This window comes from Cygnus olor, chromosome 15, assembly GCF_009769625.2.
Source record: "Cygnus olor isolate bCygOlo1 chromosome 15, bCygOlo1.pri.v2, whole genome shotgun sequence".
Classification (NCBI taxonomy): Eukaryota; Metazoa; Chordata; class Aves; order Anseriformes; family Anatidae; genus Cygnus; species Cygnus olor.
Window position 1 is genome coordinate 15,081,319 of NC_049183.1, and position 19,053 is coordinate 15,100,371.

The 19,053-nt window shown below is 60.7% G+C and overlaps 1 protein-coding gene across 1 annotated transcript; it reads left to right on the top strand.

The window, feature by feature from the left end:
• Window positions 1-573: 573 nt before the first annotated feature.
• On the top strand, window positions 574-16,142 carry ALKBH5 (alkB homolog 5, RNA demethylase). Its single transcript, XM_040574575.1, has 5 exons — window positions 574-808; window positions 1,489-2,299; window positions 8,606-8,686; window positions 12,609-12,764; window positions 14,414-16,142. Exons 2-5 carry the CDS (start codon window positions 1,572-1,574, stop codon window positions 14,595-14,597), a joined length of 1,149 nt encoding a protein of 382 aa, XP_040430509.1. The 5' UTR covers window positions 574-808; window positions 1,489-1,571; the 3' UTR covers window positions 14,598-16,142.
• The last annotated feature ends 2,911 nt before the right edge of the window (window positions 16,143-19,053 follow it).

Sequence of the window (19,053 nt, forward strand, 5' to 3'; positions counted from 1 at the left end):
CCTCCCCCACCCCCTCAGGGGGCGGGCGCTCCCCTCAGGCACCTCCGCGGCCACCCCAACCCCCTCACCCCCCCCCCCTTCCTCCGTGCCCGCGAGGCCCCCTCCCGCGCCGCCCAATCACCCTCCGCCTCTCCCCTCTCCCTCCCACCCCCCCGCCGCCTCGTGGCCAATCGCCTCCCGCCCCTCAGCGCGGGGGCGGGGCGGCGCGCGAAGCGGCGTCGGCGCGAGGGCGGAAGAAGGGCGGAGCCCGCGGCGGCGGGCAGGGAGCGGGGGGGAGGGGGGGGGCGGCGGCGGCGGCGGCGTTGGCCGCGCGTGCGCATGCGCGGGGCGGGGCGGGGCGCGGGGGGGTGGGCGGGGCGCGGCGGCGGTGCCGGCGCGGTGGGCGGGGCCCCGCGGCGGCCCGGGGATGTCGGGCGGGCGGCTGGTGACGTAGGCGCCGCTCGCGCCGCGGGAACGGCTGCGCGAGACCCCCGGGGCCCGCCGCCGCCCCTCCCCCCTCCGGTACCGGCACCCCCTTCCCCCTCCCCCTCCCCTCCCCCCTCACCGGCCCCGGTGCCCCCGGCCCCGGCCCCGGGCCCCTCCGCTATGGGAGCGGGCAGGGCGCCGCGCCGCGCCGGGGCCGCCGCTGGGCATGTGCCAGGCTCGGCCGCCGCCGCCGCCGCGTGAGCTTGGCCGGTAACCGGGAGCTGCGGCCGAACCGCCTTTCCCCCCCCCCCCCCCCCCCCCCCCCCCCACCCCGTGCCGTCGCCGTTTCGTCGTCGCAGTCACCGCCGCCGTTACCGCCGCCGCCGCCGCCCCGGGCAAAGCCGTGAGTTGGGCGTCCCGGATTGCCTGGGGGGGGGGGGGGGGGGGCAGCGAGGCGGGAGGGGGCGGCCGGGGCCGCCTTAATCCCTCCGGTAACCCCCGGGACCCCCCCGGTACCCCCCCCCGGCACCCCTGGTAACCCCCCCGTGCACCCGGTACCACCTCCCCAGACGCCCTAATACCTTCCGGTAACCCCTGTGTACTTCCCGGTAACCCCTGTATGTCCCCGTACCCTCCGGTAACCCCCCTGCGCCCCCGGTACCACCCCCCCAGACTCCCTAACACACCCCCGTAACCCCTCTATACCCCCCCCCATACACCCGCTACCACCCCCCCCAGACCCCCTATACCTCCCGGTAACCCCCCCCATACCCCCCCGCTACGCTCCCCATGCTCCCGGTAACCCCCCCGTACCCCTCGATAACCCCCCCCCCCTGGTCCCCCCCCATACCCCCGGTACCCCTCCCAGTACTCCCCGGTAACCCCCCCCGGTACCCTCCCGGTGCCCCCCGCCCCACAGAACCCAGCCCGGGGGGGCCACCGGCCCTTACCGGCAGAAGGCCCTACAGGCCCGGTCCACGCAAGGGACGCCGGGAGGGACCGAGGGGACACCGGGGGGGGGGGGGGCACGAACAGTCCCGGTTCCCCCCCCCCGCTGACGCCCCGTGGGTGCTCTCCCGGCAGGGCGGCGGGTGCCATGAGCAGCGGCTGCGCGTCCCCCGCGGCGGCAGCGGGGCGGTGACGGAGCGCGGGGCCGCCGAGGCGCGATGGCCGGCAGCGGCTACACGGACCTGCGGGAGAAGCTCAAGTCCATGATGCCTTACCGGGACAACCCCAAGGGGCCGCGGGAGCCCGCCGAGCCCCCCCCTTACGAGCGCAAGCGGCGTTACCACGAGGACTCGGCCTCGGAGCCCAGCGACTACGAGGAGCAGCAGCAGCAGCAGCAGCAGAAGGAGGAGGAGGAGGAAGCCCGGAAAGTGAAGAGCGGCATCCGACAGCTTCGCCTCTTCAGCGCCGAGGAGTGCGCCAAGATCGAGGCCCGCATCGAGGACGTGGTGTCCCGGGCGGAGAAGGGGCTCTACAAGGAGCACACGGTGGACCGGGCGCCGCTGCGCAACAAGTATTTTTTCGGGGAAGGTTACACCTACGGGTCGCAGCTGCAGAGGCGAGGGCCCGGCCAGGAGCGCCTGTACCCGCGGGGGGAGGTCGACGCCATCCCCGAGTGGGTGCACGACCTGGTGATCAGGAAGCTGGTGGAGCACCGGGTGATCCCCGAGGGCTTCGTGAACAGCGCCGTGATCAACGACTACCAGCCGGGGGGCTGCATCGTCTCCCACGTGGACCCCATCCACATCTTCGAGAGGCCCATCGTCTCCGTGTCCTTCTTCAGCGACTCGGCGCTCTGCTTCGGCTGCAAGTTCCAGTTCAAGCCCATCAGGGTGTCGGAGCCCGTCCTCTTCCTGCCCGTCAAGAGGGGCAGCGTCACGGTGCTCAGGTAGCTCGCCGCGTCGTGGAACGCCCCTCCCGAGGCACGTGGGCGCGCGCCCCCTCGGCTCGGCTCCCTTGGGGGGGCCCGCGGGGTCCCCGGGCGGTGGGAAGGGGCTGGGGGTCCCCGGAGGGGACGGCGTTTTGGGGGCGGTCCCACGTCGGGGGGAGGGGGGGGGAGGAGATTGGATCCGGAGTCGCCTGCTGGTGGAGCTGGGATTCGGTGCCTTTCCCCGAGCGGCCGCGGTTCGCATCGAGGCACAAAATGGATCCCGCGCCCGGGCTCTATCCGTAGCCCTCCCGACGTGACCCGAAGGGCAGGGAGGTGGCGTGAGGGGCCTCGTGCTCCCGGGCTGTCAACGGGGAGCTCAGAGCCCTCACCTGCGGGACGGGGACGGCGAGGAAGCGGCGCGGACCCCCGCGGGGCTGTCCCCGGGGGAGCGCGGCGGCGGCAGCGGTGGCGACGCGTGCGGGGACAGCGCTCGCCCCCGTGGAGGCGAAGTGACCTGCCCAAGGTCACGCCGCGAGCCGCTGCTAAAGCCGGGCTCCGTGCTGGGATCTGTCTCCTCCCTAACCCCCGTTGTCTCCCGGTGGGCGCACGGAGCCCGCGGGACGGGCGGCAGGGCCCCGAGCAGCCCGCGTGCTCCTCGCTGCCGGCCCTCGTGAGCACATCCCGAGCCTCGTCCCCGCGTCCTGAAGGTCAGGGTGCTCGCTGCCAGGAGCGGGGATGGCCCGGGCTCTGCCAACAGCGCTCGGAACTACCAACTTTTTTTTTTTTTGGGGGGGCCGGTGAACGTCCCGGGCGGGTTTCAGGGCTCCCTGCTCGTAACACAACCCCGCGCCTTGGCTCGCAAAGCGATCGCCGCGGGGCGCAGGAAGGAATTTTCGCCCCCCCCCCCCCACCCCGCCCCGACGGGCGTCGCGCTGGTGACCGGGGCGTCGATAATAACGGCCGGGATCTCACGGAGCTTTTATCCGGGGAAAGCTGCGCAAACATTAACCAGCGCCCCCCCCCCCCCTGCGTTGGGTAACTCCTGTAGATCGGCGGGATCGAGCGAGGCTGCGGGAGGATCCGCCAGCGGGAAAGGCTCTCCCGAGGCTAAAGACGTTTTCTTATTCCCTGGGGAGCGTGGCCGGGGCAGGGAGGGTGCAGGAGAAGGGCAGAGGTCAGAGTGATTTTTCCCGGAGCGGCGCTGGGAGGGAGCCGTCGCGGCGTGTCCGCTTACTGCGAGGCCCCACGCGGGCAGCAAAACTTTCTGCCTTAATTTTTCCTGCCCGCGAAGCGAGCCCCCGCGATGCCTGGGGTAAACGGCTGTCCTCCCTTTCGTAGCCGGGGCTCCTTCCCGAGGACGGTGAGAGCGTTTTCGAGCTCGAGCGCGCGCGCGCGTTTGGAAGCGTCCTGCGGGGTCGGTCTGTAGTCGTAGCCGGGATCACCGGGAAAATGCTCAAACTCACATCCGAAGCAGGATCGGGGCTTAAGCAGTGGGGGATCGGCCCCTCGTGGGCTGGGGGAGAGGTGTTTCCTCTGCTCCGCGGCAAGCGAATCGCGGTTTCTTGCCCCCCAAGACTGCTGGGAAGGAGCTGGCTCGGGGTCCCCGGAGCAGGAGCGAGTTGCGCGCCGTGCGGCTGCGTGGCCGGCGTGCCGCGGGTGCTGCCAGCAGTTCCCTGAAGCGCTCCTACAAAGCAAACGAAGACGGTTTGGTGCCTGCACGGAAAGGTTGGCGTCCTCGCGACCCAAGGACGGCGTTCGCCAGCTTCACGCGGGGTTAGATGTTCGGATGTTCTGCTTTCCGGCAAATAATGGCCCCTAAACCGGGGATGATTTCAATTTCGGCGCAGCGGTTAGCGGATACTTAGCACCCACTTAAGGGAGATTCTGCCAAGGCCGTGGGTGCGGGCTGGTGTGATCCAGGACTTGAGCAAACCTCCCGGCTCCCCTCCGACCCCGGAGCTCGGGGAAGGGAGGGAGGACGTGGGGGTCTCGGGGGGGGGGGGGGATCTCGGGGTGCAGCTCCCAGCCCGGCTCGCGGTGGCGGTGAAGCCAGCTCCCCGAACTTGGCTTCCTCTCCTCCCAGCAAGCGGTTGCCGAAGGCAGTTGCCCTGGAGATAGGGAAACGGCGGAGATAGAAGCGGCATGCCTGTAATGTCTGGGATTCAAATGCTGCTGGGTCAGAGGCTGCTCCTGGCAGGCCTCCTTCCTGGGGAAGCCAGCGGAGCCACGCTCGTTTCGGTACCGTGTGGAAACCGGGAGGCTCGTAGGAAAGCCGCCGGGTTCCCCTTTCCCCCCTCTTTCTCAGCCTCTCCCCATCCCACGCGCGTCCCGGTCCCCATCCCAGCTCTGTTCAAAATCCCCCTCCCGGCCTCGCAGCCGCCCCTCGCCCCGCCGAGGGGCTTTCCCCGTGTCCTGCCCTCGACTCGATGCGCGTGCTTCAGGTTTTTCCCGGTAAGACTCGGGGTTGTCGGTAAACGCCTCGCGGGGGACGCTGCTGGTTAAACTTTGCAGCAGGCTGAAGCGTTCGTTGCGAGGCAGGCCGGGCCGTTTGCAAACCCTGCACCGGCCTCAAACTCGAGCTGCGAAGCGTTCGCATCTCGAACGGGGGGTCGGGGTTGCAAAGATGTCCTCGCCGAGAGTTTCGGAGGAGGAACGGAGGCTCTCCTCGCCGTGTCCAGCAGGACAAAGGCTGAGCCGCCCGGAGGCCGCCCGCCCAGCCCCGCGCTCCCCCGGCAAGGTATTTTTCTCTCCGTTTGCCTCCGTGGTGCAGATTTGCCCTCGGAGGACCGGGGACCGGCCCCCTCTGCGGGTTGTGCCCCCGGAGAAGCGGGCGGCGGTGGGCGTTTGCTTCCACCTCCGCGCGCCGGCCGGGCCGAGAGGAAATGGCAGCGCCGAGCCGGGCTGCGCTAAGACCTCGGTGCCATCAGCTTCCTGTCGGTGCTTGCTGGCAGGACCACGTCTGTTTGTTTGGTTTTTTTTTTTCCCCCGTTTAAAAAAAAAAAAAAAAAGGAATTTGATAAGCATCAGTCAGCAGGAGCGCTGCGGAGGAGATGGAGGACTGGCCCGTCCGCCGGGGAACGGGGTTTTGACGAATGGTTAGGCTGGGAAAATTAAAAAGAAAAAAAAAAAGAAAAAGGAGAAAAAAAAAAAAAAGGGGGAGCTGGGGGGGGGGTGCAAAGCCCCGCAGCACGTAAGGGATCTGGGCACCTGGTGGGCTTGGGTTGAATTACCGAGCGTCGTGTCTCCGTGCCTGGGGTCGGGGACCAGCAAGGCTGCAGTTAACCGGAGGAGCGAACCGCGCCAGGTAACGTTTGCGGAGCTCTGAGAGCCCAAAACCAGGCGGGTTTTCCTTCTGGCACCGGCAGGCGCTCCGAGGAGAGAGCAGGCCCGCTTGTGATAGCGGTGGGAACGCGGTGATGTTTGCCTCGTGCTGTCCAGGGGCATGCCTGGTGGCAGCGCCATCAGCGCTGCTGCTCGGAGCCTCTGGAGGCTGAACCTGCTTTGTTCCCAGCTGGAGGGGTGGCTCCGCGGCCGCCGGGCTCAGGCGCTTTCCCAGAAAAGCCTGATCCTGAGGAAAAGGCTCTGCCTGCCGCAGAGAACTTCTGCCCGTGCCGGCAGCCACGAGGGCCTCCTTTCTGGTGATACCTGTACGAAAAAAAAAAACAACAACAACCCTGCTTTCGGTTACGGTGGGGGTCAGGGAGATGGGGGAAAAAAAAAAAAGAGGCTCGGGGAGGAGGTGTGGGTGTTGGGAGCCCCAGCAGGTGAGCTGGGCGGCAGCTGGGCTGCTCCGGGCAGCCTGCGGGTGGCATCCAGCCTCCCCTCGGTCCTCTGAAAAATGCTCCGGGCTGGACGCATCACGCTCGGGTGCTGCCGTGGGCAGCAGTTCGGGGCTTTCTTTACCAAGTTACCCCTCGGCGCTTTGGTTTTGTCGGCTGGGCAAGAAATCCCTGCGTGCACCGCTGATGTTCTCGTGGGTGTTTCGTTCCAGCGTCTGTCCCTTGGCTGTCACCGGGACGTGGTAAGGGCGGGGAGCGGGTGAGAAATTCATGCTGGCACCAAGCAGGACAACTGAGAAATAACCTTACCCTGCTCCTGAGCGGTTCCTGCACCCGTCCCATGCTGGAGGGCCGTGCAGAGCCCATCTCGGGCCATGGCAAGCTGCAAGCTGAGTTCTCCCTCCCCATTGTGGCATCGGGGCTGCCTGGTGGGTCCCCGTTAGGGCTGAGGGCTGCTGTTTGGGGCCACCCGCCTGCACCTGGGGCCGCGAGCTCTGCTTAAGGTGCTGGAAAGTGAGCTGGGAAATGAGTTCTTGCCTGGGGAGAGGGAGAGGCCGGGCTGACGTCTCGTGGTGGAGAGCGCAGGTCTCGGAGCAGACCTCCTCCCCGTGTTCGGGGTGAGGATGTGCCGAGCCGAATGTTAACGTGGGTGATATTAATGAGTCCGCTGGAGCTTGACGCGGAGATTCCTGGAACATAATGGAGCATTATTAAAGCCCCTTTGCATAACGCTGCCTTGTTCTGCGGCGCCCTGAAGGGCGGGGGGGGGGGCGGCCAGCAGCCCCTCTCCCCACCGGTCAGGTCTCAGACTCTGAGCTCCCTCCTCAAAGCAGTCTTCAGGCGAGAGGTGTGCGTTTCCAGGCGAGTGGGTGGGTGATTTATCCAGATAAAGGAAACCCCGTCCTGCCCCCGGAGGAGACCTGCGTGTGCGTGACGTGTTGTTCCCCGAGCATCCCGAACTCACGGGCTGCTGAAGCCTCGTGGCGGGGAGCGCGGGCAGCAGAGGGAGAGCAGCGGGAGCTGAGGCTCCTCCGAGGGAAGGAGCCGCCGGAGGAAATGCTGAGCTCGGGCGCCGGCATCCCACATGAAACGCTTTCTAGCCGTGGTGCGAGGCAGGGCGTGCTGCGGCTGCCTTGGAAGCGAAACCCCTGCCCCTGGGAAGCGCCGCGGTGGCCTCTGGCACCGCTTCGCGGATCCGCAGGCGCGTGGGTCCGCTCCCGGGGAGGCTCCGTGAGCTCTGCGCTGGGTTAACCCGGGGCAGGGGCGTGCTGGCTCCCTGCGATCCGAGCGGCCTTCACCCCAACGCCTTCCTGCCCTTGTCAGCCATTTCGGGAGGCGTTTCGCTTCTCCTTCCCCGCGCCGGACTCTAGAAGGCTCTCGTGAACAGACGCGCTGGCAGCAGCAGGTAGGGGGCAGGCCCACCTCCCAGGGGAGCTCGTTAGCACCCGTGCAAGTGGTGAGATGTGCTCCTGGCAGGGTGGCTCGCTCACCCGCAGGTGTGCTGGCTGCTCTCCATCAGCTCACCTCCACGCCCGAGGCCACGATCTCACACGCTGCGCCGGACTCCAGGCATGGTGCCGAGCGACAGAAACAGCCACGAGGGGGAAAAAAAAAAAAAAAAAAAGAAACGGTCTGTGCAGGTAGCTGGGGCCCTGGTTGGCTTTGGCTGTCTCCCCACCTGCTAGAAACTTGAAGTATTGAAGTCATCCCCTACACCAAAACGCTCTCCTGCCGACGACGGCTGCGGCGTGGTGACGGAGCGGTGAGCCTCGTGCGCTCCGTGCTGGCCCAAGCTGCTGCCTCGCCTCGTGAGCCCCACGGCACGGAGGTTTTAGGAGCCCAGCTTGGTTTGCGGCCTGCTTTGGAGGGTCACCGGGGCTGCGGCGGGTCGTACCGTGACCAAGGGTGTGCCATGGTGAGGGTGGAGGAGACAACGAGGCTGCCCAGCAGGAGCGAGCGTCCCCTGCCCAGGTGGTGGGGATGAGGCGCTCAACTCCTGGGGCATCAGGCACTTAGTCTGCACCCCTCCTCCCCTAACACACCTAATCGGTGCCAAAGCCCACCTGCGAGCCCTGGGAGAGGCTCCGGCAGCAGGCTCTTCCCATCCGTGGACGTGTCCGGGTGTGCTGCGTGTCTCAGCGGTGACAGATGGCTTTTTCTCGGGACCCGTGCGAGGAAGCGACGTGGTGATTTTTCTTCTGCTGTGATCTGATCTCTTGATAAAGCTCCCGTAAACAAATTAGCTGAATTTACACTCCGTAAACTCATTTTCAACACGACTTATTTCGTGATGTTGCGGCAGGTGGCCTTTTCTCTGGTGTATGCTAAAAAAAAAATTGAGTCAAAATTTAAAAAAAAAAAAGGCCTGACTGCTACTATTTTCTTGAAGTTTCTTCTTTTATGGCAGTTTAGCTGGGGAACGGTGTGTTTGGAGGAGGAATTCCTGGTGGAAGTTGGGAACGGATTGGCCGAAGTTTGTTGTTGCAACCACTTTCTGCCTCTGCCCGTTGTCTTTCTCACAGCGGCTTTCTGTTTCTGTTGTCAGCGGATACGCAGCCGACGAAATCACACACTGTATTCGACCGCAGGACATCAAGGAGAGGAGAGCCGTCATCATCCTTCGGAAGTAAGTGTTGAAGCCCTCTGGACAGTAAGGCAACCTCCAGTCTGTTGGTGTGATTTTTAAGGTGCTTTTAAAGCAACGCTTTAACAACAACAAAAAAAAAAGCCGCGCTTGTTAATACGCTGAGTCGATCTTAAATCTTTTAGGTCTCACTCTGCCCGTTTGCAGGCACCGTTCCTGTCCGAGCACCTGGCCTTCGTTGGCTGCCCGGCTCCAAGCAGCTAGGATTTCAAACTCCTGTGCTCTGGGCTGCACGTCCAGGTGTCTGATCATACGATAGCCACGTGCAAAAGTTACCTGGGCAGTGCTTTGAAGCTGACGATGAAGAATCATCTGTAAAGCAGACAGATTTCTTGGTAGCCTAGCTTTCATCTCCTGGGGAGAAGGGAGGAAGGCGCTGGCTTTGAGGGGAAGTGGATGCGGTGAATTTAGTGACCGGTTCATAGAGGTTGTCCTGGGAGCTGGGAAGCCGGGCTCTGTAAGTCGCATCGCACGCTTCCTGTTCCAGAAGATAATTGTGGGGGAGCCGCCCCAAAGTCCCCAGTGTCACCTTCTCCTGTACCCAGAAATGGCATTTCGTATCAGTTCCTTTTACTAGAGGACTAAAATATGTGTACGCACCACATTGACCCACGTTTATCGGGCCTTAGAAGTTGTTAGCAGCAATTCCATTGTCGAGAAATGTTTGTAAGTGGAAATACACGTGGCTTGGGTGCTGTTAACCCAGACGAAAGCATGGCCACGATGGCAGGGCTGCGGCTGTGGCCCAGGCTGGCACGAGGCTAGCGGGCAAGCGGTGTAGATCCGGAGTTGTGGAACTTCTGGGCAGCCTAGCCGGTTTCCAGACAGCCTGGTGATGTGAAGATATGGCACAAGGCCAGCAGCGTGGAGTCGGACATCTGGTTAGAGAGATCCATGAGATGAAGGCAGGGAAACAGCAGCCCTGAGGCGTTAGCAAGGCAAAGCCGTGGCAGAGCCGGGGAGGCGGGATGCGATGCGGCGGGCGATAGGGTGGGATGAGGGGAAGGGAGGGGAGAGCCAAACCACCGGGCTGCCGTGTTAGGTGAGTGGTGAGGTGACTGCGAGGAGAGCCCGAAGGTGGCTGCCTTCCAATCGTTGGTTACTGCACCAACAAAAAGCCGTGCGAGTGCTGATGAGCACCGGCGGGAGGCATCTCCAGACCCTGCAGGGGGAGAGAGCTGGGCTCTGGCTGCTTTAGTCGGGCTTTGGGGCAGAGAAGCTGCCTGTCCTAGGCTGCCTTTTCCAAGGAACTGCTCCGCAGACGTGGCTAAATGACCTAAAGCTGCCCGAGCTGGTGCAGATGTACGACTCCCTGTTCAACCTGCCTCTTACCTTCATCAGCCCCTGTAAGCTACAGAAGTTATCTCAGTTTGGCTCGGCTGCCCTCGGAAAGCAACCAGGCAAGCGTCCAGCTCTCCAGGACATACCTGGCCGACCCGGTGCCTCCCTGCTGAGCGGACGAGGCCGTTAGCTCCCAGCAGAGCCGGCTGCCCACGTTTGCCCCGGCGTCCTTCTGCAGCAGCCGGTCCGTCTGTCCTCCCCGTGGGGGCCTGAATCGCTTAGCGTTAGGGCGGCAGTGACTGCCCAGTCATACGCAGACAGCGATGACTCGCCTGGCGAGCTGAACGAAACCACAACCGAAACCACAACGGGATCTTCCTACGAGCAGAGCGGAAACCCCCCGGGGGTTATTTCTGTGTGATCTCCGGAGGGCTTAGCAGCCCCGGTGAATACACGGCCGATGCCTGTTCGCCGAAGGGTGCCGCTGACCTTTCCCTGCGCTCGCAGCCCCGGAGCAGCTAGTGCTGCAGCGAGTGCCTGGATCATGCGGCTCGTGCAGGCTGAAGCAGCGAGTTACGCAAGCAGGAAGACAGCCACTTCTGCTGGCACGCGAGGTTTGGGAGCAGCCCCTGACCTCGTGAAACTCGTCGTCTCCTTCTTGCTGGTGAGAGGCAGCCCGCAGCTTTCCAGAGGGCTCAGATACCCTGCGATCGCGTCACAGTATAAAAGCTGCATCCAGGAGCTGGGATATTTGGGATATTTGGCTCTGAACAGGCTGCCAGAGCGTGCTGGGCCCCAGACGTTAGAGTCTGGATCCGTTCTTGCCTCCGCTCCGGGCACGTGGCTCTGGAGGCGGTTTTTGCTGGCAGTGGCAGGACAAAGCCGTGCGTGCCGGAGAAGCGGCTGGCTTTCTCGGCACGCCTGAGAGCGGCGCGGTTACCAAGTAGGTCAGGAGCACTGGAGAGCTGCAGCGTGATGGCATTTACGGTGTTTCCTGCGCCTCGGAGCGCGGGGCTGCGGGGAGCCGGCGGGGTTTGGGAGCGCTCTGAGCGAGAGGCGGGCGGGGGAAGGAGCGATGCTCTGAATTTCCTGAGCTGCTGCCAGAGGTGAGGTGGGAGGTAGGGGGAGAAGTGAGACCTCCTCAAGCGGGGCTTGAAAGTCATTTTACAGGGCTTATGCAGCCACTTGTACTGAGCTGTTTGTAAGCTGTTGCACTGGGGAGTTATTTTATTTAGCTTGGACTTCGCTGGGTAATTTGCTTTCCGTTTTGGTGTAGCCCCTCCTAGTACCTGCTCCTGCAGCTCGTATCCACATCGCTCTGCGGTGCCGGAGCGTGGCTGGTGCTCTCTGACCCTTGCAGTGCATTTAGTGGGTTTTTAATTGTAGGCCTCTGGTTATTATATTTGAAATACATTTAAACCTCCCAAGGTGTCCAGGGCAGGATCCGCAATGCTTTTGGTGCTCTGACTGGCCTGGCTCCAGTCCTGGAGCTGAGAACAGCCCAGGATGGCTTTGCAGACTAGTGCAGGCTCCAGCCTGGCAGCAGCTGCCTCAAAAACCTGCCTCAAAAGCTCCGCACCAGGGGACGCGTAGTGATTCTCCCCTTTCTTTCACCCAGCCCCCTTTGGTATTCGCCCCCAATCCTGGGGAGCGAGGCTGCAGGAGCAACGTCAGGGTGCCTTTCTGTCCGGAAACGTGCATGGATCCTCCTGAAACTGGCACTCTGGAGCCCTGGCACCACCTTTTAGCACGCTTTGCCCGTTCTTAGGCTTCAGTCTGTTTTGAAACTGACTTCAGCAGTGCTTGTAAGTGGTGACCGGTAACTACGCTGCACTGGGAGATGGTGACGGCACCGTCACACGGCCCCACGGTGCCACTGGTGCCATGCAGCCTGCTGCCTCTCCGTGCGTGCTGCAAGCTGCTGCTGCAGCCGTGCCTGGGCAGCAGTGGTGGCAGCTCTGCTCTGAGCTCTGCTCGCTCTCTGCTGGAGCTTCAGCGTTTCTGTTGCAGCGTGACCAAGACTGCTGTGCCGCTGTAAGGGATGCGGCGCGGCTGCTGTTTGCCAACCCCACTTCTGACTCGAGCATGAGTCGAAGCGCTAAAGCTCTTAGTCAAGCTGAGAAATGCCCGACCCCACGAGATCTCTGAGAGAGGAGGGAGTTTCCAGACAGAAGCGGTTATTACTGGTGGAGGCGATGATGGATTTCTCGGTGCATCTCCCAGGTGGCTTAACTGGAGCTGCAAGTTGTTGAGGAGTCACTGTGATTTCATGGGGTTTCACGGGGAGCCCAGCACCTCCGCTCAATACCCTGTCACTGGGATTGCAGCGAGCACAGCACCTTTCCTGCCCTCCCAGAATCACCTCGTGGCTACACTGACCCCTAAACCTTTCTCTGTCTTCTGACCAGTTCAGTAAAGGTTAAAAATTAAAGCATCAAGTGCAAGAGAACTGCAGCTTGTTCTGCCTTTGAGTGTAACAATCCTGACCCTCTTCTGGAGCTGTGTGGCTGGGATTGAGGGTTCTGCTTCAGTGCATCTAGGACAAACGGCTCTTGCAGCCTGCTACCAATCCTGTAGAAACTCCTTGCAAATTCCTTTTTTTTTTTTTTTTTTTAATTTGCAGAACAAGACTAGACGCACCTCGATTGGAAACAAAATCGCTGAGTAGCTCTGTGTTGTCACCAGGTTACACCTCCGACCGCCTGTCGGGGAACAACAGGGACCAGATCCTGAAACCCAAGCGGTCCCATCGCAAAGCAGACCCCGATGCTGCTCACAGGTAGGTTGGGCTCTCCTAAGAGCAAGGAGCTGGTCAGTGAATGTCTGAGGCTCCCGGCCTCTGATGAGAGAGGCTGCACGGCACACTTAAAGCATCCTGGTTTGCACCTCTTTGCCAGGTGCTTCCTGTGGCGCACAGATCTGTTTTATCAGAACGCGTTGCTTTATACGTTCCTCCGAGGCTTGCGGAGACTAAGCTCCGGCTGTAAGCAGCTTACATTGTTTATCCTGTGAGTGGCATAATGAAGAAGCAATAGATTTGGCTGGCTCTTGATAATGCAGTCATTCAGAACCATAGTTTCCCTGCAGCTAATTATTTTTGACCTCTATTGCCGAGCAACCTGTGCAGCTGTGTTAAAGTACATTATGAAAGTAGTCTTTGGAGAGAACGTGAGAACTGGGAAGGGCGAAGGACTCCTTGGGAAGCTTCTTAGATCTGTTTTGGTTCCAGGGCTGTGTATATTTGTGTGTGTGCGTGCAACCAGACTGTGTGGGTGCGTAAGCCTGACCTACAAGAGAGCTCCTTGCTGAGGTTTCAGACAGCTTGAGCTCTGCAGCAAGGCTCCCCTTAAACACCACCTTGCTCACGCGTATGTACCGATAGCCACGAGTGATAGCCGGTCTGCCAGCTGTCATTTCTGCTGTTCTCTAACTCTGAAGCCTCCCAAGAATTGATAGGGCATTCTCTGCACGTTGTGCAAAACCCAAAAGTGGTGGGGCTCGGCTGCTGTGAAGTCCCAGCCCGTGTTTCAACCTGTCCTGGTGAAGGAGGAGGGCGGGGATGGCGTGTTTATGAGCAGCGTTCATTCACCAGTGCTCGGGGTGACTGGGCACACTGATCGCGAAGCGAAGCGAGCCTGCAGAGGGAAGGCTTACCTCGGAGCCTGCAGCGGGCTGTGTGTGATCAGAGAAGGGGTCGTGCAGGGCAAGTCTGCAAACTGGTGAAAGCCCGACGCGGAGGAGAAGACACACGTTAATGGAGAGCAGGCTCAGCGCAGACCCCTGCAGCAGATGGGTATCAAAAACATGTTTTTCTCTTCCTGTGGCCGAAAAGACTCCGGCATAACGTAGGTAAATAGCATCTGTCAGAGGAACTCGGTTGCCACCTAGGATAAAATGAACTAGGATAAAATCCTGCCAGCGTGGCCCTGCTGTGAGCTGATCGCAGGTGAGGGCAGGGGCAGCTTTCTACAAGAACTGACTGCACTAACGCTGGAGAGAGCAGCAGGAGGGCACAGGAGCTTGGAGCTGTGGTTTAATCCTGCACCACGAGTATCCTCATAGCTCCTCTGTAGGGCAGACAGGCCCCTCTGCCCAGGGGGCTACAGGCCGCACCTAAAGAGGGGCGGCCAGGCCGTTTGGAAGTGTGCGTGGTGGAGGTGGAGACCAAAGCTGGCCATGTGAAGGTGAAGGGCTTGCACCATCCAAAGCGAAGTTCTCAGCCTTGCTGTGGGATGTGCAGCTCGGCGATCTGTTCCTGCTCTGCCGAGAGCCCAGAGCGTAGCACCGGGAGAGCAGTGTGGAAAAAGTCACTCACGTTGCGCAAAGTATGCAGAAATCCAGATGGTATCCACACAAGGAGTGCTTAACTCCCGTTACGGACGTGTTCTCACTCCCTCTCTCCCTCCCTCCCCCTCTCTCTCTCCGTAGGCCACGGATTCTAGAAATGGATAAAGAGGAGAACAGGCGCTCGGTCCTCTTACCAAAACATAGGAGACGGAGCAACTTCAGCTCCGAGAACTATTGGCGAAGGTCTTACGAGTACACGGAGGACTGTGATGAGGAGGAGGAGGACGGCAGCCCGGCCAGGAAAGTTAAAATGAGGCGACACTGAGGAATGCACTTTCCGGGCTCGTGGAGCTGATGAGATTGGCCTCCAGTCTGTGAAAACTTTCTCCTCCCTCTGGCTATCTTCCATCTAGCTTCAGTTTTGGTTTTTCCTTTCAGGCTGAAGAGTAAACAGGAAGGATCTAGCGATTTGTTTTTATGAATGGAGGAATGCTGAGACATATGTAAGGATGGAACATGTCCAGTGCACATGGTGTCCTGAGTCATGGGTCAAACGGGCATCTCTCCCTTAGGAAGCAGATAAAGTTATGCCAGGCTGTCTGTTGGGATTTCTTTTGAAAACACCAAAAAGTTTAACTGTTTCATTGCGCAAGATTCAAGAATTGTATTTTTGTTTTTTTTTTGTTTTTTTTTTTTTTTTGCTTTAACTTCCTTTCCAAATGTTCTAAATATGATGTTAGACCCCAGGAGCTGAAATTCTCTGTGGTGGCCTCGTATTCCTTGCTTCACCAAAGGGCTCCTTGGTCTGCTGTTACCTAGTTGTCGTTGGGTTGTGTTTTAAGAGTGTGCCCTGCAGTAACTGGAAGTTTGGAGCTTTGCAGACCCCTCTTACTGCGTTGGTTACAAAGGGTTTAGGACATTTGTGTTGCACTTTAGTACCAGTTTTAAATGCCGTAGATTTTCTTTCCGGTCCCTCTTCCCAAGCCAGCTTGGGCTCACAGCCTCGTGTCCCCGGGCTGCCCTCTCCGAGAAGAATGTGCTTACCCCTGGCTTCTCAGCGCTGGCCTGACCGGCGATGTATTTTGGTTGAGGAGGGAGGAAACGGGGCCGATTTCACTGAGGCCAGGCCGGCATCGCCCTGAGGTCCGTGTTGGAGCCCGGGGGCTGCAGTATCAGCACCGAGTACGTGCTGCTTTCCGGGGACAGCAAAGAGAAGCGGGGGAGGGCTGTGCTTGTGAGGATGCTGGGCTCGGGGCCGCCCGAGAAAAGCTGTCCTCCGCCTCCTGGCAGCGTGGCGGGCTGGTTTTAACATCCTGCCCCTGCTGGGTGGAGGGAGAGGAGCCGGCAGGGCACCCCGTGCCGAGGGCAGGCGCCGATGGGGCCGCCGGGGAGCCGGGCACCTCGGCTGCCGTCCGTCCCCTCCGAGGCTGGCTCTGGGAGCGGGGACGCTGCCGGGTCAGTGCGTTCATCAGAAATATCCACCGATGCCCTGCTCGTCCCGCTGCGTGTCCCTGGGGCAGGGAGTTTGTGGCTGCCAGGGGAAATGCTGAGCAGCAGCAGGCGTTTGGCCGCGAGGAGGTAACGCGAGGAGGTCTGCCTTCTTCCTCGTCTTCTCCCAGCTGGTTCGCGTTCGCCCAGCCTGAAGCCTGGGCGCCTTCCAAGTTTGGGGCCCAACACCGTATTTAGAACCCTACTTTTAAGGAACTTCCTCCGATTGATTCTTTGAACCCAAGTGTTGGCAGTCGTAAGGAGTAGTCTTATTTTTAAATTTTTACCGCTTTGCCCTCCCTCAAACTGTAGTTTTTCTTAGTGTCGTGTCCCCCACACTTCATGGTCTGCACGCTTGGCAATAAAAAGATGTAATATATTTTGAAACCCGTTTGCTGCTGTCTTGAGGAGCTCCCATTCAAAAAAAAAAAAAACAAACAAAAAAAAACACAACAAAAAACGGGCGCTGTTCCTTAGCAATCGAGCATGTTTGCTGACATCTGGGTCTCGGTGTCCTTTTCCTTCCCTGCTGACTCGTGCGGCTCCTGCCACTCGCCTGTCCTTGGGGTTACCTCTGGGGCTGGGTCCAGCAGCCATGCCAGTGCCCGGGAGATCGCTGCTGCCTTCAGCATCGCGCTGACCTGCGGGAGGTTTCCTAGGTGGGCCCCAGCTGCCCGTCCTTGGTTCTCTTGATCCCATCGCCTTCCCCGTGAGAGCTCCCGGCGGCTTGGTGTGGAGGTGCGAGAACAGCCTCGTGGCCAGCCTTTGAAGGCGCCTCTTGTCTGCCCAGAGATCTGAAAGTTCATGCTTCTGCTGCTTCTGAAACCACTGAGAAGCTGTTATCAGACCACATTTAGCATTTGAAGCAGCGTTCCTTGCCTTCCTAGCTTGCTGCAGAGAATCCAGGCCAGCTCTTGGCTACAAACCCCCGTTCTGGGAAAGCTTGGCATTCCCCGACAGCAAAACAGCGTGCAGGGAGCAGCCATCTCTTCTCCTCTTCACGGCTGGCGTCTGCGAGCGTCTTCAGCAAGCTAGAGACCTGCTTGCGGGATGCCCGGGAATGGCTGTTCCCAATTCTTTCGGAATTCACCCTGGACGTGCCCCGTGCCCTCCGCGGGCGTTAGGCTGCGCTGCTCGTGCTGCCGGCGGTGGCTGCGGTAAGGCAGAGCAGCTCTGCTCCCTTGCCCCGAGGTCCCCGCTCTGCGCAGCCTGCTGTCCCCCCTCCCGATTTTACGCCTACCTCTGCAACACGGATACCGTACTCCGGTGTCTCAGCTCACAACGAAGGCAACCTGCCTCGCCGGGGCTCCTTCCCGAAGCGGCAGGAGTGCCGTGACTCCCGTGGGACAAGGTATGTCCTCTGAAGGCTGAACAAGGCACCCCGAGGTCTTGCCTCGTCACCTCATCCCAGTCCTCGCGCAGTCTGCACGCGCACGGGCAGCCCTCCTGTCCCGTCGGGTTCTGGTGTTCCTGCATGCTGCCTCCGGGAGCTCAGCCCTCCTGTTCCCCTCCCCAACCCCAGGTCTGTGCCGTGGGTCCGAGCTGGCAGCCGGCGCTGGAGGGCCGGGGAGCTCCTCACCGGAGTCGCTCCCCTGCTCCGTTCCGCTTTGAGTCTCCAAGCTGCCTGCTTGGGGCTCCAACACCACCCATCTGACCCGTAGCATCTCGTGGGCAAGGAGTTCCCGGCGTGCGGGCAGCCCATCTCTCCCACTTGTACAGACATTTTATATACACACAGTTGTATATGTGTAGATACATGGTTTTTTAACTCTTTTGCACTGAACAACATCGGGGTAAAACCTTGATCTGAAACCAGAAGACACATTTTTCACGCGGATCCAGATGTCTAGATCCCTTACTGTGACCTGTTTGGTAAAACTGGCTCAAAATGCTGCTGTGCCCACTCCTCTTCTCTGTCGTGGCTGCGTGCAGGCTTCGGGTCAGGCCGGCGGCGCGAGTCCGCTGCGGAGGACGGAGGGCAGCGAGCGCTGCTTTGCGGCTGCCTGCCCATAAAGAAGGAAAAATTTCTCCCCATCCCCTCCGTGGGACGGGCTCGTTCCCTGGCCTGACCCCGTTGGCTTTATCGTCCTTGTCTGGCTCAGCGGTGCGGTCCGTGCTCCTCTCCATCCACCCGCAGCGTGTCGTTGTGTATCATGCCCAGCCCGGCCCCGGCAATACGGCTGCGTGCGCCCTGATGGCCCCACACACCCCAAACCCACAGCCCAGACCACGAGAACGCCTTTCCCGAGGAAGGGGAGGGAGGTGGGGGCTGCCCCTGCTTTTCTGCCAAGGGAGGAATTGGGGTTCGCTGCTCTTGCCTGCATCTGGAGAAGACTCGGCGATCGGACTTGTTGCGTTGGTTGCGTGGGCTCGGCCTGTCCTCTGGAAGAGAACGAGAGGCGGTTTGGTGGCAGGGAGAGGTGAGCTGGCCTGGGGACGGCGTGGCGGATCGGGGAGCAGGTCCCTGCCTGGCAGAGGCTGCCGGGAGCCCACAAACGGCCTCCAGCAGGGAAGCCCAGGTTGCCACCTCCAGCCCTGCGCTGGCCCAACCCTGACACCGTCATCCCAGGAGGGATTTTGGGACGCGGGGCTGCCGGCTCCCTCCTCCGGCCTCGGGGGTGTCCGTTCCCCAACCTGAAGCTGGGAACGTCCTGGAGGGGGGCTCGGAGCATGGCCCCGAGGTCCAGACCCCCCTCTTTGGTCTGCCCAACGCCTTCCCTTTCCTGGGGAGGAGAAACCTCGAGCTGAGAAGCGCGTCTCTGCTCCTTCCCACACCCCTGCCCACACTTAATGTTCTGGCTGACTTTAATTTTGTTTTTTTAAAGATTCTAATTTTTTTTTGTTTTGTTACAAATAAAAGAAAAATAAAAAACAAAGTGGCAATATTTTTTTCTGTAAGCTTTTCCTAGGAAAAAGCGTGGTTTGTAACAAAGTTGTACAGTTCTGAAGTTTGAGATACGAGAAGTACTGTGTGAAACGCTGTAAATGGAGCAGAGATTATTTTATGTACAGTCTGACGCGGGGGGAAAACTTTTAATTCTGGTCGATTCTTAGGAAGAATTTGGTTCTTCACTGTCAGGGTTTGGAATTTCATGGTTTCATTATTATTATTTTTTTTTTCTTGTATAGATTGCTGCATTAATTGAATAAAAGCAGAAAGCATCGCTGTGCCTGCCTGTCTGGTGGGGCTGGGTGCCGGGGGGGGGGGGGAGGGCGCAGCCGGGCTCGGTGCCTGGCTGCGGGGTGAGGGAAATGCTTATAAATCCTAAATAAAGGGAGGCTCCAGCTCCGGG

Excerpts from the sequence above, each read along its gene's own strand:
- ALKBH5 (XM_040574575.1), top strand. The coding sequence starts at position 1,572 with ATGGCCGGCAGCGGCTACACGGACCTGCGGGAGAAGCTCAAGTCCATG. Across the intron at positions 2,300-8,605 it reads GGCAGCGTCACGGTGCTCAG|CGGATACGCAGCCGACGAAA; the intron begins GTAGCTCGCCGC and ends TTCTGTTGTCAG. Across the intron at positions 12,765-14,413 it reads GACCCCGATGCTGCTCACAG|GCCACGGATTCTAGAAATGG; the intron begins GTAGGTTGGGCT and ends CTCTCTCCGTAG.